This window comes from Schistocerca piceifrons, chromosome 9 (assembly GCF_021461385.2).
Source record: "Schistocerca piceifrons isolate TAMUIC-IGC-003096 chromosome 9, iqSchPice1.1, whole genome shotgun sequence".
Lineage (NCBI taxonomy): Eukaryota > Metazoa > Arthropoda > Insecta > Orthoptera > Acrididae > Schistocerca > Schistocerca piceifrons.
Window position 1 is genome coordinate 201,562,616 of NC_060146.1, and position 27,887 is coordinate 201,590,502.

The following is a 27,887-nucleotide window of genomic DNA, read 5'->3' on the forward strand; positions in this document are numbered from 1 at the left end:
TGTCACAACCATTCAGATCAAACAAACACACATCTAATGCTTGCCGCAGCTCAACTTTAGCCAAAAGTACTACATCTTATTGTTTCTTGAGGCACTTTTCTCTGTCTCTCTTCAATCATAACCCAGGCATTGCCGTCATGGTTTCCTGTTCTTTTATTTGTGCCTCCACTCACAAACTTCAACTCATCTTTCTCCCTCCCATGCCAAGACATTCACATAAACCACTCTCTTTCATTAGCTTCTACAGACACCCCCCAGTGTACCCTGTTCATGCAACACAGTCATGCAGTTACTTCTCCCTGCCAGCACTTTCTGGCATTTGCCTCTCCTAGGTCTTATTTGAAGTGTTCACCCATTTCATATGGCTGCTTATCATCATCCTTATAATGATTTTCAGAAGTTTTAATAATATCAAATTCTCTCTCTTTGTTGTCTGATACCTAGTGTTTACATTTATTGTGAACATTGGTGGAATTACTATGCTTCATTGGAGGCCATCTGATGTTACTTTGATGTTTTTTGAACTCTCATCATAATTTATAGCATTATAGGTGCTATCAATAGAAATTTCTGTGAGCCTGTCACATATTTATGAGCATACTCAGTATGATCGTATAATTCATAAACAGTATGGTGCAATGTCAGATGCCGTTTGGAAATCTACAAAGACAGAATCTGATTCCACCTCCATGTTTTTTTTCTTCTGTTAGGTACTGCGTGTGAAACCAGAAAGCCTATTTTTCACACAACTGAAATCTCCTTAACCTGTCCTGATTCCTTTGAGGGTGGCTTCCTTTCCTGCAAGACCATGATTGTGCTGAAAATAAGCTCAAGGATTCTTCCACAGGTGGACAATGATTTTTCCACACTATCAAATTTAGGGTATCACTGAATACTCTACACATGATGTGCTTGACTTTAGCAGATAGATGAAATGTCCAATTGATAAATTAAGTTCTTCAGCCAATAGTACTACATTTTATTGTTCCTTGAGGCACTTTTCTCTATCTCTCTTCAATGATAACTCAGGCAATGCCATTATGGTTTCATATCTTTTTATTTGTGCCACCACTCACAAACAACTCATCTTTCTCTACTCTCATGCCAAGTTTGTCCTCATAATTTTGTCTTTGACATTGCTAGATACAAGGTTTTCGTCTTGCTGCTGTGAAGACTTTCCTTCATAGGGAGTCTGAACTATGTTTTATGTAAAGGGTTTCAGGAAATGAAATGATACAAAAGGTGGATGCATTAGTGTGTCATTGGTAGCATCATCTCAGCAAACCATTTATCTGGCCAGAGAGCATGCTGCAATTACAGTTTGGAACGCTGGTAGACACTAGCCACTGTGCTTAAGTGCATTCATTTGCTCCACAGCAAGAATCAGTTATTTGTTTATTTGCCACATGTGAACTTTTGTGTCATTTCAGTGTTAGGTTACCATACCTGAAGACTCTCATTACAGGACACTAACAGAGAGTAGTATGTAGCTAGCCATTTACCTGTGCATAGGTTGTTCAGTATCAGAGTGTAGTTTTAGAGTGGTGTGGATAACATCATTTAAAATAGTCTTCTTTCAACAATCACTTTTCAGCTAGACTGACAGAGGTGCAGTGACTGGAGTCATATTAGCACAGGCAAATACGGTTCTGTTACAACGTGTTTATCTGTTCTTTTGAGCAGTATTAATGGAACTTAGCTTCAACCCACCAAGGTAGCCGAGAGCGCTAATGTGCTGCTTCCTGGACTCTGGTAGGTGCGCCAGCCCCGGATCGAATCCTCCCACTGGATTAATGATGAGGGCCGGTATGCCAGCCAGCCTGGATGTGGTTTTTAGGCGATTTTCCACATTCTGCTAGGTGAATACTAAGCTGGTCCCCATGTTCCGCCTCAGCTGCATGACTCACAGACATTTGAAAACGTCTGCACTATTCTGTGGCTTACACTAGATGCAGACAGCTGGGACACACTACTTCCGTCCTCAGGGGTTCGGGGTGGCGGCAGCCACCCTTTGCAACTAACACTGCCAAAGCAATAATAACTCAGCCAACCCTGTGTTGAAGCGGGACAAAGTCCCCAAGAAAGAAAGAAATGGAAAGTAGCTTCATCATACTATATGTCATGTTATGATTCTTTTTCTCTCCCAAATAAACAGTTACCAAAAAAGTAAAAAGGGGTGTTATGAATTGACACTCTGACTTTTCTTTCATACTTTTAGAATTTGAATTTCAGTGCACAGTCATTGATTTCCATAAAGGATATGATGTATTTCTTTAAAATAAAAACTCAAAAAATCTGCCTTTGAAGATTATAAGATATCTGAGCACTTACAAGTACAAAACATTTCTACATTGTTTCATACTTTCTGGTGAGTGAGTGCATAGCTTAAAATTCTTGCTAACATAAAATGAGTGATTTGAATCTACATATGCATCTACATCTATACTTTGCAAACCACTACGAGGTGCATTTCAGACAGTATGACCCGCTGTACCACTTTTTAGGGTTTCTTCCTGTTCCAGTCATGTACGGAGTGCGGAAAGAAGATTGTTTTAATACCTCTGTGCATGTAGTAATTATTCTAATCTTATCCTCACAATACCTATGTGAGCAATATGTAGGGTGTTGTTGTATATTACTAGAGTAATAATTTGAAGCTGGTTCTTGACACTTAGTTAATAGACTTTCTTGGGATGGTTTACGTCTATCTTCAAGAGTCTTCCAGTTCAGTTCCTTCAGTAACTCTGTGACACTCTCCCACATATTATACAGAGCTGTGACCATTCGTGCTGCCCTTCTCTGTATACATTCAATATCCCCAGTTAGTCCTATCTGATATGAATCCCACACACTTAAACAATATTCTAGAACCAGTTGCACAAGTGATTTCCAAGCAATCTTCTTTGTAGATTGATTGTGATTCCCCAGCATTCCACCAATAAACTGAAGCCTACCACCTGCTTTACCCATGACTGAACCTTTGTGATCATTCCATTTTATATCCCTAAAAGTGTTCCACCCATGTATTTGTACGAGTTTGCCGATTTCAACTATTATAGTCATAGGATACTATGTTTTTCCATTTTTTATAGCTAGAAGCAACTTTTTATTTTTACTTGAATACTGTAAGCTAGTTGTTAACAAACAGAAGTGTTACTTAACAAATACTGAAACAATGTTTTCATAAAAATATCACCCATTTTATTTACTGTGTGCATGAATTACAATTACTTAAAATTTAGTACAAAAATGATATCAGATACAAGTAAAATTCTATTTTTATTTCTAAAAGTTTAGCAATATTATTGGTGTATACAATCTTTTTCATTTAACAAAATGGCATTTCACATGTCTGTATCAAATTATATTTACTTTCATACAATTATCGCCACATGGCTATAGACCCCTTTATGGTACATGGGCTGTTCCTGGTGGCCACAGGAAGCCTTTCCTTGTTCCAAGCCTCCAGTAGTTGGTAACCAGTCTGCAAGATTGTTTCCCAGGATCCCAACATGACTTGGGGTCCAGAGAAATGAAATCAAGCTCCCAGTATTGTGGGAGCAAGAGAAAAGATCATGTATGTTTGAAACTAATGAATTCTAAGGACAGAATTGGCTTATGCCCTGCAGGCTATTTGGATTCACTACAGATTAGGACATTTTCATAGCTGTGAGTGCAGGTGTAATGGAAGGCTTGGATAATGGCCACTAATTCTGTTGTAAAAATGCTACACCTAGAATTTGCAAAGGCACAACCTAAGAGATATCAGTATAGATTACTGTTGAACTAGGAAATTCACTGAGAACTTGAAGAAACAAATGCGGAAATGTGGTGGGTCTAGTCTTTCCTTTGGTCCAATGAAAAGTGTTTAATAGAGAAAGGCAGAGGTCAGAGCATAAACACTTCAGCTGAATTGGTGCTAAAACACCAGACATGGGTCACCCTTGAGGGAGGCAAATCCCACTATCAGGGAAAAGGATACAGAGGATTCTGTCTACTTATCTGTGAAGTCACCTGACAGTGGTGTGTTTAAGTCTCTCTGGGAAAGTAACACTGTGAAAAGATTCATTACATAAGTAACACAATACATTACTAAGTTTAGCTGAACAACATTTCATTATTTTACTACTGATTTCATTATAACCAATTGGAATTTAACAATATTAGAGATGGAAAGTTGCTACACACCATATAGCAGAGATGCTGAGTCACGATAGGCACAACAAAAAGATTCACACAATTGTAGCTTTCAGCTATTAAGGCCTTTGTCATCAACACACACACACACACACACACACACACACACACACACACACACACACACACACAAGATGAGTGTGCAAGTTGCATTTGCATGAGTGTGTGTGTGTGTGTGTGTGTGTGTGTGTGTGCACGCGCATATGTGTATGTGTGTGTATTGCTGACAAAGGCCTTAATGACCAAAAGCTATAATAGTGTGAATCTTCTTGTTGTGCCTATCGTGACTCAGCATTTCTGCTATATGGTGAGTAGCAATTTTCCTTCTCTAATACTGTTACATTCCATCGTGGATTTTCCACTCTGAATTTATTTATTTTTTAAGAGAACTGATAACTTCAAACAGATCTTTTTGAGATGTAGTCTGAAGTTGAATTTTATGAAACTTGCTTTGGAAGCCTTTTCTTAGGAACTGTAAGTTATATGCTAAGGAAGTGTTCCAACATGAATTATCCACTACTGTCTGCTCCAGACAGTAAAATGTTATTAAAAGTTCCTGCAATTTTGGCGCTTTCTTTGATCAGTTTATTATCTACCATTAAAGAAGTGTCTTCATTGTCTTGGTTCATTTCTCATGTCTTATTTCTTCCTATGTGGCAAGTAGTTCTTATCTTGGCTTGTAAATAATAGATTTCAGCTATCAGTCGTCCTTTTGAAATTTTATTGGCAGATCTAGCTTTCAACTACAAACTAGCCATTCTCATTCTCAATGCACTATCATTTTTGATCAATACATGTAATGCCTGTTGGTCGGCCTTGATCCACAGTTCATTGAATACTAATTAGTATTCAATGAACTGTGGATGAAGCCCGACCAACAGACGTTACAAGCATTGATCAAAAATGATAGTACATTGAGAATGGCTAGTTTCTAGCTGAAATCTATTATTTACAATATAACAGTCGCTGCATGCAACAGCCTTGGAAAGTAGGGTAACCTGATGAGTTCTTATCTTGTTGCTAGATGAACTCAGTTTTCCTTAAAAAGTACATACAGTTTGATGATCTGATGACTTTAATTAAAATTTTACAGCATAGTTTGTAGTTTGATTTATCCCTTGCATCATCTACATGCCTTGATGCCAAGTTGGGTCTTCTTTAAGTTTTACATAATATTCTGATTCCATTTGCAACTCAGGGTTAGGTGCATTTAATCTGCTTCCACAGATTACTTTCTTAGGAAACCAGTTTTTATGGTAGCCTACCTGCAGTCCAATACAATGAGAGATGCTTTTTAAGAGGATAACATGTATGTTTGAGCATTTTTATTAGTTTATCTATGTGTCAACTCAATTTAACTTATTCAGATGGAACCCAAAGAACCCCACACATGTTGACTTATTACTGTCTATGTGTGGAGGCAGGGAAGGGGGAGGCAAAGGGATAGAAGGATATGGGTTGGGGGAGAGAAGAGCAGAGATTAGACTGCCAACGGATTCATTGTAGGGAGACTAGAGGAGGAGGAGGGGGGGGGGGGGGGGAGAGCTGAAAAGGAGAAGAGTGGGGAAGGGGTAAGATAGGTGGGGACTTGACAGAGTGCAGCCCGCAAAGAGGGTGAGGGGGGAGGGGGGAGTGATATGACAGAGGGAGCGGGAACTGCTGGGTGGAGGTTGTGGGCACAGTAGGTTACCATAGGCTGAGGCTAGGGTAATTTTGGGAGTGGAGTATGTGCTATAAGGATAACATAAGTCTTTCCTGAACTGCACAGATGGGAGTTATACTTGCAACACATTGTCTGCTCCCTAAGTTATCCTGGCCTCAATCTATAGTAACTTACTGTCCCCACACCCTCCATCTAACAATTTCCACCTGATCTGTTCTATTGCCTCCTTGCTACTGACATCTCCTCACCCTCTTTGCTTGTCACTCTCTGTCAATGCACCCATCTATCTCTCCCTGCTCTGCTCCTCTCCTTTTTCACTCTGTCCCCCCCCCCCCCCGCCCTCCACATCCTGCCCCACAGTCTTGTGACACTGTGCCAGTTGGCAGTCTAGTCCCTTCACACTCCGGCAGACAGGGCTCTTCTTTCCACCCACCCAATCCCTTGTATCCCTTTCTCTTCCCAATCCCATCCAGATTTCTGCTTCTGTTCTATGTGACAGCTGAATTCCACTCTGAGCAACCAGAGATGACAGTCCTGCATGAGTGAAATGTGCTGGTTTGTGTGAATAACATGTGCGTGTTTCCTTTCCCAGTGGAGGCTTTGGCCAAAAGCTAATGTGTAAATGTCTTTTTGTTGTGCCTGTATGCAACTCAATGAGCTATATTTATGGTGAGTAACAACCTATGTTTTCCTTATATTGTTGATATTTTGACCTGGAGTTTCCATTGTTTGAACGCTAAAACAGTAAATAGTGCTTGGAAACTAAAGAAAATACCAGTGGCAGTAATGAGAAAAAATAAGAGTCATGAACTGCTTTGCAAACTACTTTCATAATTATTTATTCATTTTTTTGGGACTATTACCCTCTTCTATTTTCAAGACATTGAACCTGTGGCAACAGAATGTAGCAGCAGAGTGAAGCACACTGAGCTGTGTGCTAATACACCAAAGAGCAGTGCTGCCTCACCATTTCTGTCCTCGGCCACATTCCCAGCAGCCAGCAGACACAACATTGTGAAGCCCAGTGTTCCCCACTTGTCTCGGGTGTCTGAAAGTGCACCCAGTGTGAGCAGCAGCTCATCACATTCTGCCGCACCCTCCCTTAGTTTGGCCTTCCTGAAAGGAATTTGGTTGTCTGACTCTGCTGCTTAGTGCACTGCCATTGTGATCTTTTTGTCTTGAATAAATCCATTCTGCATAGTGAGAGCTGTGAGGTCACCTCTGTCCTGCACATGCATATCTACATCAGCAAGGGCAGCGAGTGAAGCACACTCTGCATTACGTGCACACGCTGCATAGTTCAACAGTTTTGCACTTTCCTTGTCTGGCACATTTATGTATATGAAATCACTAACAACAATTTGAGCATCTTCTGCACTGTCCCAAGCTGTAGCATAGGTTGGTTGGTTGGTCAGTTTGGGGGAACGGACCAAAGAGTGAGGGTATCAGTCCCATCGTTTTAGGGACAGATGGGGAAAGAAGTTGGCCATGCCCTGTCAAAGGAACCATCCTGGCACTCATTTTCAGCGATTTAGGGAGATTGCAGAAAACATAAATCAGGGTGGCCAGACACAGGTTACAGCAGAGGGCAAGGCCATTATTCCATCCTTGTTACAGGTGTGTAGAAGTTCACTGGACTCGTTAAGTAACTCAATAGTGAGGAAGTTTCTTCTGTTGCATAGTGGAGAGGAGTCACACTGACTTTGTCCCACATGTTCACATCTGTGTCATCACTAACAGACACTGAAGCATATTCTACTCTATCCTGACATGCAGCATATCGTAAAGCTGTCTTTACCACGTATGTCATGTACCTGCAGATGTGAACCAGCACTGATAATCAACTTTTCTTATTTACCATGTAATGGAGGGGCATCTCACAAAAATTATCCTGCACATCCGCATATGCATCAGAACTAGCAATCAACCGAACACATTTTACACAGCCCTGCAATGCAGCATAGTGCAAAGCTGACATTCCATCATCATCATCATCATATGTCTTAAGATTTGCACCAACTTAAGTAAGTATGATGATGTCACTATCATCTGCTTTTGCTGCAGCATTTAGTAGAGTTGCACTGAGGTGCAAGTCGTCCACACTTAGCAGTAGCTGAGCACTTTTCCTACTGCAGCATAGTGCAACTGTATCTGTATAACTGTCCTCTAGAAACAAACCAGCCTCAGTAAGTAGCTTCACAACATCTGAGGCTTCCACTTTCACTGCATAATGCAGAGCTGTCTCCCACTTGCCATCCTGCACTCCAATATCTATACCTGCACCAATAAGAAGCTCTATACAATTTATCCCATTCAAGTACACTGCACAATGTAGTGCAGTTGCCCCGCTCTCACCTTGTGCATATAAGTCTGCACTCCACATTGTGAGCTTTTGACTTTCTCTTCACAACCAGTCTGTATTGCAATGTGAAGCTCTGTCCTGGTTGTATACTAGTTCTTGTAATCTTTAAAATCCTAGCCTCCTGTTCATCCACATTCACACTCCTCCTTTCTGGTTTACTGTAGATCTCCCAGAGTATTCAGCACCTGAAAAAGAAATATGTTTTGTAATATTTTTGATACTCTACATCTAATTACAGACTCTGCAAGCCAACATACGGCATATGGCAGAGGGTAGTCTGCATCACTGATGGTAATTTCCTTTCCTATTCCACTAGCAAGTGGAACAAGGGAAAAACGACCATCTATAAACCTTCGTATGAGCTATAATTTCCCTTATCTTGTCTTCATAGTCCTTACCTGAAATGTATGTTGGCAGCAATAGAATCATTCTACTGTCAGCTGCAAATACCTGTTCTCTAAATTTTCTCAACAATGTTATCTGAATGTTGTCTTCTCTCCAGGGATTCCGATTTGAGTTTATGAATCACCTCTGTAAACTTGTGTGTTGATAGAGTTTACTGACAACAAACCTAGCAAGTTTTTCGGTCACTGTTTGATGGTTGTGACTCAGTGGGTAAGTGGATATTGTCAGACAGAAAATCTAAGTATCCGAGTTTCAATTACAGAATTTTTTGTCACTTATTTCTCTTGACACGCGTGCCAACAGTTTGTTAATGTGAAAGCTGCATCATAATTTGGAGTCCACATTAAACTGCAGATTCCTCCATAAGTGGCAGGATAAGTCAGTTCAGAATTGGAGTAAGACAACAACATTCCACATTCAATAGGATGATGCCTAGTAAAGCAGTACGGTATTTGTCGAGGACAGCTTATCTTACTGTACATTTGATAAAATCACTTATTTCTCCAGTTCATCAATAAACCATTTTTTATGGTATCTTGTGAAAACTAGACAGGTTATATATTTGAATGGACAGTGTCTGTTCCTTCGAAAGAACAGACACTGTGCCAATCCAGTAGCTGTGAAACACTATATGTAAATTGAAGGGGGGAGCACTCCTATCACCTGCAGCAGAACATTAAGCAGAATCAGTGGCATGAACGAAAATGTGTACCGGACTGTGATTCGAACCCAGGATCTCCTGCTTACTAGGCAGGTGTGGTAGCCACTGCGCCAACTGGGAAACAGTTACCGCAACTGCACGGACCATCTTTCCATCTTTGAACGCCTCACGGCCGATCTGCACTCCCATCGAGCACCGCAGGTTATTTTTCCCACACTGTCAGAGGCCTTTGTCACAGAATATCACTTTGGCATTCCCGAGGATCCCACTTCAAATAGTCTGTCAACAAAGATGACCAATGTTTGAAAATACTAGAGGCATTCAATAAGTAATGCAACACCTTTTTTCTCAAAGAATCTTGGTTGATACAATTTATAATTTGTTGTGGGGCATAGTTGAATATTCCCACTTCAGCCCCAACAGTTTCATGAAGATGATGATAAATTCAGTTGGGAGGAGCACACCACAGAACTGCAGAAACACCTTAACAAATCTGTATTTGCAATTCGAGTGTTAGCAGACATAGGCGACATGAAAATGAAAAAGCTTGCATACTTTGCCTACTTTCATTCCATAATGTCATATGGTATAATATTTTGGGGTAACTCTTCAAGTCAAACAAAAGTTTTCAGAGTCCAAAAGCATGTAATACATATTATTTGTGGAGTAAATTCACGGACGTCCTCTAGAAACCTCTTCAAAGAACTAGGTATACTAACTACTGCCTCTCAGTATATTTACTCCTTAATGAAATTTGTCCTAAATAATATATCTCTTTTTCCAACAAACAGCTCAGTTCATACATACAATACCAGGAACAAAAATGATCTGCACAAGGACTTAAAAGGCACTTACTTCAATTCAAAAAGGGGTCCACTACTCAGGAACACTCATCTTCAATAATTTTCCAGCAAACATAAAAAATTTAGTTACAAATAAAGATCAGTTTAAAAGAAGCCTGAAAGACTTACTAGTGGCCAACTCCTACTACTACATTGACGAATTTTTTAATAGAAACAAATGATGAATTGTATATACTCATACTATTTGTATTGTTGTTTCAGCTTAAAAATAAGTGACACGTTCCACATCCATGAGGATCTCCTCACTACGGATCTATGGAACGAAAAACTAATCTAATCTAATGTGATATGTGGCAGCACTATATGTAGTTTTCAAAATGTCATCAATAATGGAGGAGCATTCCTAGCAGAGAGATGTCAATGAGCTTCCTTTCACAGAAAAACGGAGCATTGCAGATATTTGTAGGTACTTGCAGAATATCTACAGAGATCTGATTGTGAACAAAAGCATGGTGAAACTTGCAGATCTCCTGTGTGCCAGCTGGACACACACACAGCTGTGACTCCTGCAATGTTGTAATGTGCAGACACACTCATTTTAGGTGACTGACAGATCAACTGCTCAACTGCTTTTTTTCTGCTGGAAATTCTGACACATTCACCCACCAGTTGGTGTACTGGATTCCTTGCCAGCTAAGATTAGACAATAAAAAGCATCTGTTTGTCCCAATGAAGGATGCACTCTATAGGAAGCATTGTGTGGATGATGGGGAGCTTATTGGCACCACAAGACTTTGGCTCTGACATCAACCAATAGAATGGTACCATGCGGTCATACAGGCATGCCTAGTAAGGTGGCATAAAGCTGTTCCTTTGAACGGAGATTATTTTGCAAAGTAGGGTTTTGTGGCCAAATGAGTGACAAATAATATGATGTACTGGAATACTGAGTAAAACTAACCTGCTTTCAGAAATGAAATGTGTTGCATTACTTATTGAATGTCCCTCATAATATGGACAGATAAAAAAAAACTACCCACTAAGCTGCAGCTGGAGAAAACACTAATAAAAGATACAGGGATGCAGAGGCTGTCAGAGCTAGTGGCTCCTACTCCTGATCGAAGGCAAAGTAAGTAGAATGAAGGAAAAAGGATCAGTGATGTTAAGGAAATGGGGCGAGTTATGGAAAAGTCAGCCAGAATCCCAGGTCAGGGGATGATTACTGGACAGAATAAGAAGGAACGTTCAACAGTCTGCCAGATAAATGGACGTAATGGAGACATTCTGAATCCGTAGGATGTCAAAACACTGTAAATACGAGGGTCATTACAAAAGTCGTGGAAATTGTTTTTTTGTCTCAAAAATATTAATGAAATAAAAAATTCTGAAATACGCAAATGGAAGGTTACTTCATACGTAAAAATTAAATGTAGGGAAATGAACACACACACACACACACACACACACACACACACACACACACACACACACACACACACACACACACACACACACACTCTGCCATAAAGACATAGCATGGAAAAAAAAAGAAAATGTTGTTTCAAATGTGTGCCAGACCTGAATGGATCTATCCACCAAGCAACTATTCAGCACAGTAGAGCATCATTTCTTACTGCTCCCACAAGTTCTTTGTGGCATCGTCACACATTCCTTCTATGGTGAATTGCAATCCTTATGTAAGAGCGGTATTCCAATTGGTAACATCCATCCTGAATGACTGCTCAGCTCACTCTTTGGTCTCTCTTCACACTTGTTCTCCTGAACAGAACTGCTATCTAGCACCACATCATGTCACTGTTGATTCTAGGGGAGACTCCTGATGGCATGGAATACACCTATGTAATCAAGTAAATATTAAGTTTCTAATAGCAGATATATAATAAAACTGAGAGGTAGCTTTTTAAGTAGCAGTTTTCTTCCTAATTTAACTGATTATGTGTAGATGGCATAGGAGCACAGTGATAGTTGACTGTTAATACAGTATTCAGATTAAGTTTCTGTGATGTCTTCATGGCATGTTAGTGAAACGTGGACAATATCAAGGTGGGATGGAGGACTGCATACGTCAATGACATAAATAGCCATACCATAGATGCAACCACTAGAGGAGTATCTATGGAGAGGCCAGACAATCATGTGGTTCCTGAAGATGAGCGGCAGCATGTTCAGTAGTTGCAGGGGAAACAGCCTGCATGATCGACTGATCTGGCCTTCAGGTATAACACCAGCTAACATGGTCTATCATATAGTTAAATAATGATGTAATTTTCTTGGGTAAAACATTCTGGACGCAAAACAAAATGGTCCAAATGGCTCTGAGCACTATGCGACTTAACTTCTGAGGTCATCAGAAGCCTAGAAATTAGAACTAATTAAACCTAACTAACCTAAGGACATCACACACATCCATGCCCGAGGCAGGATTCGAACCTGCGACAAGAGCGGTCGCTTGGCTTCAGACTGTAGCGCATAGAACCGCATGGCTAGACGCAAAACAGTCCACTATTTGGATTTCTGGGCAGGGTCTGCTCAGGAGAATCTTGTCATCAGGAAGAAATAAAACTTGTGTTTTATGGGTCAGTGTATGGAATGTTAGATACCTTGATTGGACACATAGGCCAGAAAACTTAAAAATGGGGAAAGGATTGGTTGAAGTTAGATCTTCTGGGAACTCATGAAGTCTGGTGGCAGGAGGAGGAATAAGACTTCTGGTCAAGTGAGTGCAGGATTATAGATACAAAATCAAATACAAGTAATGCAACAGTAGGTCTAATAATGAATAAGAAAATAAGGATGCATATAAGCTCTATGAACAGCTTAGTGAATGCATCATCATAGCCAAGATAGGTAAAAAGACAAATACAAACACAATAATATAATTTTATAAGCCAATAAACACAGCAGATGACAGAATTGAAACAATAATAATGAGATAAAAGAAATTATTCAGATAGTTAAGGAAGAAAAACTTTATTGCAGTGGAAGATTAGAAATTGATACTAGGAAAAGGAAGAGAAGGAAAAATAGTAGCAGAATATGTGCTCAGGGGTACACCTGGTAGACTTTTGCACAAAGCATAATTTAACCACTGCCAACACTTTGTTTACAAATCATGAAAGTGTGTTGCTTATTTGGAAGAGAACTGGAGACATTGGAAGATTTCTAAACTGTAAGACATTTCCAGGGGCAGTTGTGGACTCTGACCACAATTTATTGGTTGTGAACTTGTTGATTAAAACTAAAGAAATTGCATAAAGGTATGAAATTAAGGAGATAGGATCTGGATAAGTTGAAAGAAGCAGAGCTTGTTGGGAGTTACAGGCACCAATTGACTGATGTAAGGGAAAGGAATACATTAGAAGACAAATGGATAGCTTTGGGAGAGGAAATAAAAAAGGTGGAAGAGGATCACATAGGTAAAATGACAAGGCCTAGCAGAAACCCTTGGATACCACAGGAGATAATGAATTTTATTGATGAGAGGAAAACATAAAAATTCAGGAAGTTAAACACGAAAAAAGGGAATACAGACGTGTAGAAAACGATATTGGTAGAAAGTGCAAAATGGCTAAGTAGGAATGGATGGAGGAACATGCAAGGGTATAAAGGCACATATAACTAGGGGAAAGATGGATGCCTCCTACAGGGAAATGAAAGATGTTTGGAAGAAAGAAAAGAAGCTGTACAAACATAAAGTCTCAGGTGGGGCCAGTACTAAACAAAGAAGGGAAAGCTGAAAGGTGGAAGAACTATATAGAAGTGCTGTACGGAGGAAATGAGCTTTAAGGCAATATTATAGAACAGGAAGAGAAAGTAGATGGAGTTGAGATGGAGGATATAATACTGCAAGAAGAATTTGACAGAGAGCTGAAAGTCCTAAGCTGAAACAAGGGTCCTGGAGTAAACCACATTCCCTCAGAATTACTGAGAAAACTATTTTACTTAGTGTGCAAGACATGTAGACGGGCAAATTACCCTCAGACCTCAAAAAGAGTCTAATAATTACAATTCCAAACAAGTCAGGTGCTGCAAGTGTGAATATTACTGAACTATCAGTGCAATGAGGCATGGCTGCAAAATATTGATATGAATTATTTACAGAAGAATGGTAAATCTGATAGAAGCTGACCTCATGGAAGGACAGCTTGGATTCGAGAGAAATTTAGGTACACCCAACTTCTCTTAGAAGGTAGGTTAACAAAAGGCAAACCTACATTTATAGCATTCATAGACATAGAGAAAGCTTTTGACAATGTTAGCTGGAATACTCTCTTTGAAATTTTCAATGGAGCAGGGGTAAAATATAGGGAGTAAAAGGTCATTTACAACTTGCACAGAATTCAGACAGCAATTATAAGATTTGAGGGTCATGGAGAGGAAACAGTGGTTGAGAAGTGAGTGAGACTGGGTTGTAATCCATTCTCGATGTTATTCAATTTGTACATTGAGGAAGCAGTAAAGGAAACAGAGGAAAAATTTGAGAAGGAATTAAAGTTCAGGGAGAAGACATAAAAACTTTGAGGTTTGCAAGTGACATTGTAATTCTGTCAGATACACAAAAGACCTGGATTAATAATAGAACAGAATAGACAGTATCTTGAAAGGAATATAGAGGATGAAGAACAAATGCCACCCTTTATGTTAACATTTGATTCCTGATCTCAGCTCATGACAAACGTGTATCTAGCAAAACCTAGCCTTGCGAACAAGTATAATAGATATGCAGTTTAAAAAACAGAGTTCGCCAGTGCTGTAACTGTGTGCAACATGGCCAAGAACAGGTAGCATGAATTCTGCATTGTGTCGGATCTGTCCCATTAACTTATTGGATAGGGCAATGCCATGGGGAATGGATATGCAGACTCTGATGTTTTAGTCATATTTGTACCAAACTTTTTTTTTCAGTTAAAGCATCAAACTATATTCAAATTTACACATCCACAATGTGGTACGTTGTGTATTTATTTCTGTTACTGTTGCCTTTATTTAAACGTTAAGACATAACACGAAATTGTTAAAGATGTAAATGACTACTTTGTTTCATCCATGATGCAAATAAAGCCAACAGAAAATAATAGTGGATACAGTAACATCACCTGTATCCAGTGAGGTACAAAAAACACAATGCACAGTAGTTCCATTCTGTATGTTTGGCATCCAGGCTCGTCTTCACAGAGCCAGTATATACACATACTAGCAATGTTCACCTTAGAGAAGATATTCAAAGGGACCCACTTGTATTTACAAACACTTTACAACTCATGGAACACACTTTGTTGGACCCTATGCAACACACCTAAATCCACCATCACCAGTGCGGCATGCACGCAAGCCATTAGGCCATGAAAATCCACGGGTGGAGTACTATAAACTTGTTCCGGTAAATGTCCCCACAAATAAAATTGTAGTGGATTAAGGTCCTGGCAATGTAGAGGCATTAACACTTGTATTTACAAACACTTTACAACTCATGGAACACACTTTGTTGGACCCTATGCAACACACCTAAATCACCACTGCGGCATGCACGCAAGCCATTAGGCCATGAACATCCATGGGTGGAGTGCTATAAACTTGTTCTGGTAAATGTCCCACAAATAAAAATGTAGTGGATTAAGGTCCCAGCAATGTAGAGGCCTGAACATTGGACCCCCATGACTGGTTCATTTCCCTGAAAATCCTTCATTTAAATAGTTATGCATATTCATTTCAAAGTGTGCCAGTGCACCATCATGATGAAACCATTACTGTCACCAAACAGCAAGTGGATTGTTTTCTAATGTGTCAGGAAAAGTATTGCAAAGAACCGTATGATACAGTGGTGCATCCAATTTGTCTAACAATAGGTAAGGGCCCAAAAGCAGTCCTTCCATGATTCCAGCTCAAAGATTTATGCCAATGAGTGAAGCTAGATTTGTCAGTCCATATCATGTTATTTATAAAAGGTTTGTTATCTTCCACTTGGTGCAAAAGCCATTCACAAAACTATACTCATTGAATGTGGACTTATGGTCATTGGTGTTGAGTTAATATGTAATGATATGGATGCAGTTTTTCATTGTGGAATACTTCAACAACCAGTCTTTGAGATGACTGGACATATCTTGTAATACCATGGTACCTTGCCAACAAGACTGGTGAATGGTTTCAGGAATCATTCTCTCTGTTTGTAGAGGATGTCTAGACCTTGTATGACCTCTGTCCATGACTTGTGGATGAGAATTACCAGTTTCCCGAAGGCATTGCTACAGGTGACGAAAAACATTCTTATTGGGATGCCACATTTGAGGGTACCATGCAGCGTACCCATGAGCAGCAGCACCAGTTTTGTTAGTGGACGCATCCAGCTCTAAAAGCTTGTCATTGTATGCATCATTTGTGTACCTCATCTGGAAGCCACCCTACATGAACCTGACAGCACCAGTTACAGTTGTGCACTGTGCGGTTCGTTGATGTGTGCATGCAGTTTAATGGATCCCACTGTCCTGTGATAGGCTATTGTCATGTGACAAAATAATGTCTAGCTTATAAATGATGAGAACCAGGGAATGGATGTCTAAAAAATAAAAAAAAGGAACCTGACAAGGATTCGAACCATAGCTCCAGGGTGGATGTGCGTTTGATATCCCAACAGTCTACTCTTTGAGCCTCAACAACTGGTACTGCAGTGTGAGATGATATTTGTTCGTCCACACAGTCCGATGAGCTACATGATGTGACAGTGATTCCAGCTTCTTATTTTCATACATGCACTCAATCTGATTTTTCTAGAAAAACTTTTGCCTTGAAACTAGATGAGTAATTATATTCTGACCTCCAATGGTGGAATTTTTTCTTCACCTTATATAAGATGAATATAAACAAAAGCAAAACAAGGATATGGAATGTGTGAGAACTAAATCAGGTGACGCTGAGGGAATTAGATTACAAAGCAAGACACTGAAAGTAGTAGAAGAGTTTTGCTATTTGTGCAGTAAAATAGCTGATGATGGCTGAAGTAAAGAAGATATAAAATGTAGGCTGGCAATGGCAAGAAAATAATTTCTCAAGAAGAGAAAATTGTTAACACTCAATATAAATATAAGTGTTAGGAAGCATTTTCTGAAGGCATCTGTCTGGTGTGTAATCTGTACAGAAGTGAAATGTGGGTGATAAACAGTTCAGAAGACCAGAAGAGTATAGAAGCTTTTGAAATGAGGCTACAGAAGAACGCTGCAGATGAGAGTTCACATAACTAATGAGGAGGTATTGTACAGAACTGGGTAGAAAAGAAATGTGTGGAACAACTTGACTAAAAGAAGAGATCAGTTGACAGGACACATTCTGAGACACAAGAAATTGTGAGATTAGTACTGAAGAAAAGTGTTTTTGTATATATGTGTGTGTGTGGGGGGGGGGGGGGAGGGGAGGGGGGGAAGGGGTTTAGAATTTTAGAGGGATGAATACAATAAACAGATTCAAATGAAAGTCAGCTGCAGTAATTACTTGGATATGAAGAGTCTTGTGCAGGGTAGAGTAGCATGGAGAACTGCACCTAAGCAGTATTCAGACTGAAGACCACAACAAAAACCACAGCAATGTACACCTTGACTCATTCCACATTCCTAAAGCTTCTCCTTCTTGATGGAAGCTGTGAATGAATGAGGTGGCCAGGTGAGTTGCATGCCATGATCAGTGCACCTTACTCCCACATGTAACTCATAAATGAACCCTACTATCTAAGATATTCATGTAAACCCCCACCCACTCTTCCTCTTTGTATCACATTTGAAATTAGCTATCTTCCACTTTCCAAACCTCACATACATACTCCTTCGTATCCTGCTGGACTAGCGCTCCTAGAAGAAAGGAGCATTGTCTGTCTGACACCCAGTCTGGCACACAGTGCTAAGTGCAGACTTGGCTACAAAGTGGGAGACTCATTCTGATGAAACTCTATTAGGTTAACAGCCAAGACGCAGTGTTGGCCTTATCCTGATGCTTTTGTAAGGAGGGCGGTATGAAGTAGCCTCATGTTGTAGCTGCACTGGGTCACTTTTGCATAGGATCATGCTGGGAGGGGCAATAAAATGAAAAGTGAACACCCTCCACAAATGGGCAATGGAATGGTTACATTCATCGGTTATTACCACACACATTAAGAAATTCATCCCACTGGGAGATGAGATGATCAATTCTTGTTTTATTAAACACTGTTCACTGCTGACAAGTTCACAACTGTACCCAATCTTACACTTCCTCATCTGACTGAAACTGCCAAAGAAGTAACAATCACGCAGTGAAAGATCCTGTATGCAGGATGTTGCAGCGTTTCCCAATGAAATCACTGAAGCACGGCCTTTGTCCGATTGGTAGTATGGGGTCAAGTGCTAGTGTCCAACAGAATGATTCTGTCCAGCAGCCCAAAGGAAAGTGGCAGAGCCAAGAGTGGAAACATCCTACATCTCCCCCACCAGACAAACCCAAGGCTGTTCACACAAGTCATGGTAAGGTCATGATGGCCTTCTTGCTCAACTGCAGGAGCTCTTTGCTTATCAGGTTCCTTGACTGTGGAACCGCAATTGGTGTGCAATGCTGTACAGACACTTTGCAAAAACTGCAAAGTGCCATAATGTCAAAACATTAAGGAATGCTGTCAGAAAGATGATAATACCTGTCCCCACACTGCACGGGCGAGATCTGTTCAAAAAATTCCAGAAATTAGTCAAAAAAATTTTTCTATGCTTATCTTCTGCATTTGTGATGGTCTCCTTTGAAATAATCTCATCAATTGATACACTGCCCCCAACACCATTTCCACTTCTGGAAGCAGCCTTGGTATGCTTCTTGGTGTATAACATGAAGTGCCATGTGTGAATTTTCTTTTGTCCCATCTATCAGTGCAAATCTTCACCCTTTTGTGGCATTTTCAACTTTGCAAATAAAAAGAAGTCCAAAAGTGCCAGGTCTGGAGAGTACAGAGAATGAGACAGCACAGTGATTTAATTTTCTGTGCAATAGTCATGCACAAGCAGGGCTGAATGTCCAGGTGCATTATCATGATGCAAGAGCTGTCAATTGTCTTGCCACATTTCAGGCCTGTTTCCTAGTCAAATTTTCTCTCAGGCATTGCAACACATCCCGACAGTACCATAGATTAACAGTTTGCCCCTGTGGCATGAATTCATGATGAAATAATCATTCAAAGTCAATGGAAACTATCAGCATCGCTTTGACATTTGACCTGACTGGTGAGCTTTCTGTTATCTTGGAGAACTTCTCCTGACCCATTGTGAAGACTGAATCTTGATCTCAACATCATAACCATAGACCCACATCTCCATCACCAGTTATGATTCTCTTAAGGAAAGTGTCATTCTCATTTGTACAATCCAAAAGCTCTTCAAAGATAGTGAGGTGAAGGTCTTTCTGGTCTTGACTCACAAGCCGCGGGACAAACTTTGTAGCAACACTATGCATTCCAAGATACTGAGTCAGGATTTCATGGCATGATCCAGCTGAAATGTTACATTCTTCTTCAATCTCTTGGACAGTCAGTTTTTGATTGGTGTACACAATTTCATTGACATTCCTGACATTAGCATCATTGGTAGATGTTAGAGATTGGTGTACACAATTTCATTGACATTCCTGACATTAGCATCATTGGTAGATGTTGAATCTTTCAAAGGAGTGAACAATCAGTGATTCAGAAAAAAATGAACGGTAGCTCCAAACGTTTCCCACAGCAGAGAGAGAGAGAGAGAGAGAGAGAGAGAGAGAGAGAGAGAGTCGGAGCAGACCAGTGGGGCCTCTGCTGGTCAGAGCACACTGCACGCCACACAACACAGCCAGCGCCGGCCTCTACCCTGCTTCTGCCTTGGCTGCCTGCATTGTGCAGTGCCCCATTGGATTTTGTGTTTCACACATGCCGTGCCGTCTCTGTGCTTCCTCTGCCGCGTGCAGTGTCTGGCGCACCTGAACTCCGTCAGCGATCATTTCAGTCGCACGTCCTGCCCTCTGGGCAGTTGATGCAAGCAACAGGACAGAGAGCCTCCTAGTGGAGAACATAAGAACTACTTGCAACAACCTGCTCGCAAGAGAACGGACAATTTGTCTCCGAGCGGGTGAGTGGTGGCCGTTCACAGCTCCCCCCACCCTTGGAACTCGCCCGCTCAACGCTCACCCCACCGTTCTTGGCTCTGCCAGAGCGTTGAGCAAAGCAACTCAGGTGTCACTCTTGTCTCTGGGGTCTTAGCTCGCGTAGTAATACAGCTCGCGGCTCGACCTGCTTGACTCAGCACCTCTGCATCGGAGTCAGTCTCTACTGGATATTGTTCTTCGTAGTAATACAGTTATGTATATTACATAATTATGTTATGTATACATCATTTGTTTTTATTTTATTTTTATTTGCTTAAACTGATCAGATTAGATTCCTGATGGCTCCTCTTACTGTAGGATTTTTTATTATGGTCACTCGAATTTACACTTTAATTACGTGCGAACCGATAAACGTATAGCAAAAGTGATACACCAATTTTTCCTTGTTTTATTCTGCGGAAGGCTATATGCAGCACTTTGGTCTTACAGTCAAATTTATATATTTTTTTCTTATTGTAGTACGGATTTTGCGATTTTAGGCATCTTTGGAAGGAAATGTTCACCTTAAAAATATATGGCTTGCGATGTATTTGTACGAGGTTAATGAAATTTTAATACATTATAGCCAAATATATTGTTAATGTAAATCTCAAGTTACAACATTTTCCGATCACCCAAAAAACCACGATAGTGCAAAATAAATCAATAATCAAAAACTTTGTCATATTGTGGAAATTTCAATAAACAATACAAAATTCTTACTCATTATCTGTGTTACTCCAAAATAGGATCAAATAAGATCAAAATACAGGTATAGTACTGGAATAAACCAAGTTTAAAGGGCAATGTGCCTTCCATTTATTTTCTGTTGTGAATGAGTGGTGAGTCATGAAAAAGAGCTAATTCATTTCAGGGAGTGAACAGTTCTGATCCGATCTCTGAAAAGAACAGTTTTGCCAATCTCTAGTAGATGTCGAAGGGTGTCCTGAACAAGGGCCAGCTTTATCTTTTGTCAGGCAATTTTCAAAACCATGTGGACAATTCATAATACTAAGAACAGCTTAAGTATTCATCACCATAGGCTTTTTGCATCATTTTGTGTGTCTCTGTAAAGGTTTTCTTGAGTTTCACACAAAATTTAATGCTCCTATAACTCTGCCATCTCGAAATTCACAAACTGTGCAACATGACATGCTCCTCAATACAGCACTGAACAATAACTAACAGACATAAAACAGTGATACTTTCGGCAGTAATAGATTAGACACAGGCATGTGCAGGGATGTCAACTGCATTTTGCTCCAGCACTCCACTGGCACGAAATTATGAATGTTCTGGAAATTTTTGCACAGACCTCATATGTGGTGCCAAAGACACAGTGTGGTAAGTATGCTTCTTCTGTAACATATATGTTATTTGATGCCTATTAAGTACAAATCAATTGCAGAATGCAGGGGAATTCGTAAGTACCTCCAGGGTTTCAGAAGAAAACTGCATAAGAACTACACAACATATCAAAAAACTGACACATATCCAAGGACATGATGCACTTTCATCCTTTGATTCATAATACACACCATGACAATTGCACAGTGGACATATGGGCCAGCCCTGTCACAACATGTAGACAAATCATCCATTCAGTATTGTCACAATGAATTAGTTTGCTCCTGCATGTAGAAAACCATTGAATATAATGCAGTGCCAGTTGCTGTTACAGAGACCTAATGAATTGTTCATGTGTGTTCTTCAGCTCAGTTTGAGGTTTACAGCATTACAAATGATGCCTACAGTGAGCACCTGTAATGTGAGTTAATGAGTTGAAGAGGTGCTCTGTCTACTGTTATGTGTATGCCTTGTAGCTTTTTTTTTTTTTTGCGCAGCCGACTTCTGAGACCCCAGAGGTACTTATGAGTAACACTGTATAATAGAGTCAGACTCTTCTTCACTCAGCAGAAACAAGGACTTCTGGATATGGATACTTCTTAGACCTTAAATTACTATTGAGATTTACTGAATAACTCAAATGTTAGTGCTCAAGGACACTGTAAACTTGTCCAACTGGGAACCACTCAAATACAGATCACTCTCTCAGTGCACACACATGCTGATGGTTCACTCGAGGAAGACACTACATGTGATCAAAAGGAGAACTGAGACAGTACCACATTAAGAAAATAAACGTGTCTTTTTGAAGACAAATGTCAATGGCAGGGAATAACGAAGTCCAAATCTGTGTCCAAAAAGAGCCTAGCATCCCATGTTCATCATAAATAAATCCACCAGAGAGCATGTATGAGAGCTATCCCAAAAATGACAGACGTATTGAAATTAAAAAAATTAACAACACGGGAAAACCAAATTTTATTACATACATTTGAAAAGAACACTCTTAAGCCATTTTTCTACATAATTGCCATCCAAATTGAGGCATTTATCATACTGTGGCACAAGTTTTTCAATGCTGCCTCTGTATAAATCTGCCAGGGAGCCATGTCTTGATTGCTGGAAAGAGGTAGTAATCACTCAATATCAAATTTGGGCAGTATGGTAGATGATCATACACCTTCAATCCAAAACCCCACAGGAGCTCTTGGGTATGATTGGCCATGCGCAGATGTGCATTACTGTGAAAAAATGAAACTTTTGTGCTAAATTTTCCCTGACACTTGTTTTGTTTTGTTTTGTTTTTTCAGTTATTTGACAACAGATCTCTCAGTTAATAGCTGTGCCATGTTCAAGAAAATCAACAAGACTCACTCCCTTAGAGCCCCAAGACACAGTAGCTACGATATTCCTTGCTAACAGTGTTTCCAAATACTACTTTGGTTTCTTGGGAGAATGTGTGTGTCCCCATTCCATTAACTGCCTTTTTGTTTCACAACTGACATGGCTCACTCAAATCTCAACAATCGATAACTTTGTTACCATTATTCTCGTAATCTTTGAGGAATGCCAGTGCTCCAGCCAGTCTGTTTTTTCTGGTCCTCTATTAGGATTTTGGGAACCCACCAAGCACAAAATTTATGGTAATCAAGCTTCTCCATGGTAATTTCATGCACCAAACTTGGTGAAATTTGGGGAGAATGATGCAAAAGTTCTGTAATCATGAAACAAAAATTTTCACAAATTTTTTCATCGATTTTCATTACCAGTTTTTCAGACACAAGGCTAGGCCTACCACTGCAGTCCTCATTATGAAATTGTTATGGCCATTTTTAAAATCAGTGGACCATTGCCTCATTCAACTTTCACTCATTGATCCTTTTCTATACACATCACAAAGCCCATGATAAAATTCAATTGGTTAGCAGTTTTTTGCTAGCAAAACCTAATCATGGAATGTATCTCACAAGTGGCACGAATTCCTATTCTAGTGCACATTTTAAAACATCACAGAAAGCAAAGCAGTAGAGACACAGACACACGTTACCACTGCTGGATGTATACTGAGTGAAGGAACATTATGGCACCAAGATGACAGCTGTAGCCCCATCCACTGCTGTCTGTTAACTTCTCAAGCCAGCATGGCACAGCAATCCTTAAATCTGCTGCTACCCTTTACCCATGTGACCAGGTGCCAGGAGAAGGAGATGTATCACTGCATACTGCATAGAGTAACCTCACTGGATGTATGCATAATTATATCAATTGATCCTCTGACATATCTGATGGAATTATGAGGCATACAAATTTCACTGCCTCTTGGATAGTAACCCAAGAATATTTCATTAGGTTAATTATTGGTTTAATGTATAATAATTCTGAAATGTTATGGATTAGGCTTCCATCCAGGTGAATTTACATTGAAGATACTCTGAAGCATCGATGAAGTGCGACTTGACAATGCCCAGGCAACAGAGGAAAAACTCCAAAAGATGACTAGGCAAAGGAAACAAGGAGAGAGAATACCCCAGCAAGACAAGGAAGAGAGTGACGATTATGGATATGGACAGCATTAGTGCATAGAAGTATGGCAATATTCTTAAAAATTGAAATAAAAACTTTAAATGAGATTTCCCATAAAGTGATTTTTTAGATTTAATGTACCTTTTCTCAGGAACTATAAGAGCTAACATCCTGAAATTTGGCATAATGGTTAAGAAGTACTTACTGAATAATCCTAAGCACCAATTTTCCATTATTTTTTCTCTGAGAAAATTTATCCTTTAAAACTTGAGAAAAATAGAGCAGTCCCAGGTAACACAAAACTGAAAAATTAATTTGAAAGTAACTATGAGCTGAAACAAAAATCTGTTGCACACGTTTTAATAGCATTTAATGAAGAAGTATACTATAAAGTTTCAGCTTTAATGCTTGAGTAGTTTATGAGAAAAGGTACATTATATGTACACTGGTAATAAAAAATTCAAATCCTTATAAAATGAAATTCCATGAACATGATCAAACAAAAACTGCAGAAACTATAGTTCATTATGTACTACACAATAGTGTCAAGTTTTAAATTTATAACTGTAATGTTATAGGAGATATTGAAGTTTAAATATCAGTATGCAGTTTGGTCTACGTCTGCCCTTAATGAATTTATGCAAAATGGAGAATGGAGAAAGTAAGGGAAGGGATGGGCAGGAATTAGTGACTTTCAGCTGCTCAAGGCAATGTGGTACTGCAGTGGTGGCTGTAGATGTCTTTTGATGGCCAAAGCAGTTAAGGCAACCATGCATGAGAAGCCGTAAATCTGTGTTCCAGTCCCAGCCTGATACAAATATTCAACTTTCACCATTGATTTTCTGAAACGCCCTGAGTGGCTGGAGATTGCAAATTACCATCCATCCATGATCTTTCCTTTGTGGGAGACCATAGTCATATAGAACCTTTTTAAAGAAATTTCTGCCATTTGACTGTTAATTGTTCATTTATTTTACACAATTATGATTTCAGCTTTGTAGCCATTCTCAAGTTCATTTTGAAATGTTAATGTATGTCTCACCTGTCTGTGACATCTCATCACCCTTAAAAACCAGCTGTCACATTACACGATGTGAGTATATTCCAAAATACGTAATATGGTTGACATTGTGCACAATGATAAACTATTAACATACAGTACGACATATTCAACAGCTAATATATTCTTGTGACCTGCATTCATCACTTATTTTCATCAACTTTATGTACTCCTGTAATACAACAACTGGTCTAGAAGACCAGAACATGTTTTTTTGATGATGACATGTCACAGACAGGTCAAACATATTTTACCATTTCAACATGCACTTGAGAATGGCTACAAAGCCAGATTTCCATAAAAAATCCCACCCATCCCTTCCCTTTCCCTACTACCTATTTCATATAAATGTATGCACCAGCTGTGGCATCATAAAAATGTAACTGAGTAGATAAAAAAATAATCTGCTCCCCAAGTGGTGACAGGAGAACACATATATAAGAAAACGTTGTACTTCTGCAAGCTATCAGAGCCAGTGGCGCTTTCTTCCAGCAGAAAGGATGAAGGGGAAGGAAGAAGGGTGAAGGAAAAGGACTGAAGAAGTATAGAAAAAGGGGAAGATTTTGGAAAAGTCACCCAGAACTGCAGGTCAGGGGAGACTTACCATACGGGACGAAAAGACTGATTGTTGGAGAATGCACTGGATGAGATTTGAAAACCTGAGAGCTTAAAGGTGGAAGACAGGGTAATATGCAAGATGGAGATTACAGCTAAAACATTGTGTCAATAAGGGGTAAAAGCTAAGTGCATTGTATGTAACAGAAGTGGGAGGGGGACAGAGAAAAAGAAGACAGGTCAGAAAATCAAAGACGTAGGAAACTGAAACGGTGTGAAGAAAGGAGTGGTTACTGTGAAGAAGTGCTGAGACAGAAGAAATTAATGTGAATTAAGGCCAGGTGGGTGGTGCAGCACTAGTTCCCACCTGCAGAGTTGTGCGAGACTGGTGGCTGGGGGAGAATCCAGATGGCGCATGTGGTAGAACAGGCACTGACGTCACGATTGTCATGCTATAGAGCATGCTCCACAACATGATATTGTGTTCTGCCAGTTTACACCTATTGCCTATGCCCATTCATCCTAACTGCTAACTTAGTGGTAGTCATGCTGATGTAAAAGGCCGATCACTGTTTATATAGCAGCTGGTGTATGACGTGTCATTTCAAAGGTGGGTCTCCCTTTGATAGTAAATGTTTTGCCAGTTACGGGGCTGGTACAGTTGGTGGTAGGAGGGTGCATATGGCAAGGTTCACAGGGATAGGAGCCATAAGGAAGGGAGATGGGTGCAGAAGGAATGAAGTTTTTAGCACCTGTCAGGTACGGTAGTCAGAGAAAGTGTGGATAAGTTACGAGTAACTTAGTTATAATAATTACTTCTACTCACCTTGAAAGGACCGTATACCTCTGCTTCTCACAAGCAAGTTCTGTAGAAGACCATTGACTCTGTAGTTGTTCCTCAAGAGGAGGAGTGACGCAGTGTTCTGTGGAGAATAAAGGCACTGTCACCAGTATGCTCAGTTCCTCAAGCATGGTTGTCAATTTGAATATGGTGCCACTAAATATAGATAATAAATTGGCTGATACACATCTTTTCATTTTAAGTATGTGTCAAAGGAATTAACAACACCCGTTTCCATTGTTCAAGGAAGAACAAAGATAATAGTGACTCCAAAATCTGTATGTCAAAATAGATGAAATAAAACAAAGTCTAGAATTAACAAATTTGTGACTAAGGTGGCCCCTCTTTGACAAAAATCTACTGTAGATATCCTGATCAAAGAACCACACACACAATAGTTTGAAGAAAATTGGATTGTAGAAGGGATCCACAAAAATGCCATCCAATTTCCTTAACTTACGTTGGTGTAGAATCTTAGAACATATTCTGAGATCAAATGTAATGAGGTACATTGAAGAGAATGAGCTGTTCCATACCAGCTACCTTAGATTCTGAATATATCGATAACATGTTTTCTCACATGACATTCTAAAAGCCATGGATCAAGACAGTCAAATAGATGTGGTATTTCTCGATTTCTCAAAAGCATCTGGCTCAGTACCACATCTGTGCTTGTTATGAAAAGTACTATCATATGGGATACTGAGCAAAATTTGTGATGTGACTGGACTGGGGATTTCTTGGTGGGGGTGGACAGAGTGTTATCTTTGGTGGAGAATCATTACAAAAATCTAGAAGTAACTTCAGGTGTGCCCGGGCAAGTGTGTAAGGACCCTTGCTACTCACATTGTATATTAATCATCCTGCAGACAATACTAATAGTAACTTCAGACTTTGCACAGATGATTAATTTGTCTGTAATCAAGTACTGTCTGAAAAAAAAAAGCTGCACAGATGTTTAGTCAGATCTTGATAAGATTTCAAAAAGGTGCAAAGATTTGCAACTTGCTTTAAATATTCAAAAATTTAAAGTTGTTCGCTTTGTGAAAAAAAACAGTACAGTATCAAGCCACATTTGGAAATGGTTATCATGTACAAATACCTGGTTGTAACACTTTTTGGGGATATGAAATGGAACCACCACATAAATTCAGGCATAGTTAAGCAGGTGGAAAATTTCAGTTCATTGGCAGAATAATAGGGAAATGCAACCAGCTTGCCAAGGAGACTGCTTACAAATCACTTGTGCAACCCGTCATAGAATTTTGCTCAAGTGTATGGGACTCAAACCAAATAGGACTAACAAGGGATATTGAACACATACAGA

The 27,887-nt window shown here is 39.7% G+C and overlaps 1 protein-coding gene across 1 annotated transcript in view; it reads right to left on the bottom strand.

The window, feature by feature from the left end:
• Window positions 1–6,201: 6,201 nt before the first annotated feature.
• The window catches only part of LOC124717345, a 34,199-nt gene continuing 12,513 nt past the window's right edge, over window positions 6,202–27,887 (bottom strand). The window contains exons 3-4 of the mRNA XM_047244175.1: window positions 26,546–26,642; window positions 6,202–8,407 (exon numbers count right to left, since the gene is read on the bottom strand). Of these exons, the coding sequence (XP_047100131.1) occupies window positions 8,358–8,407; window positions 26,546–26,642 (147 nt within the window). The 3' untranslated portion in view covers window positions 6,202–8,357. The remainder of the gene's footprint in view (window positions 8,408–26,545; window positions 26,643–27,887) is intronic.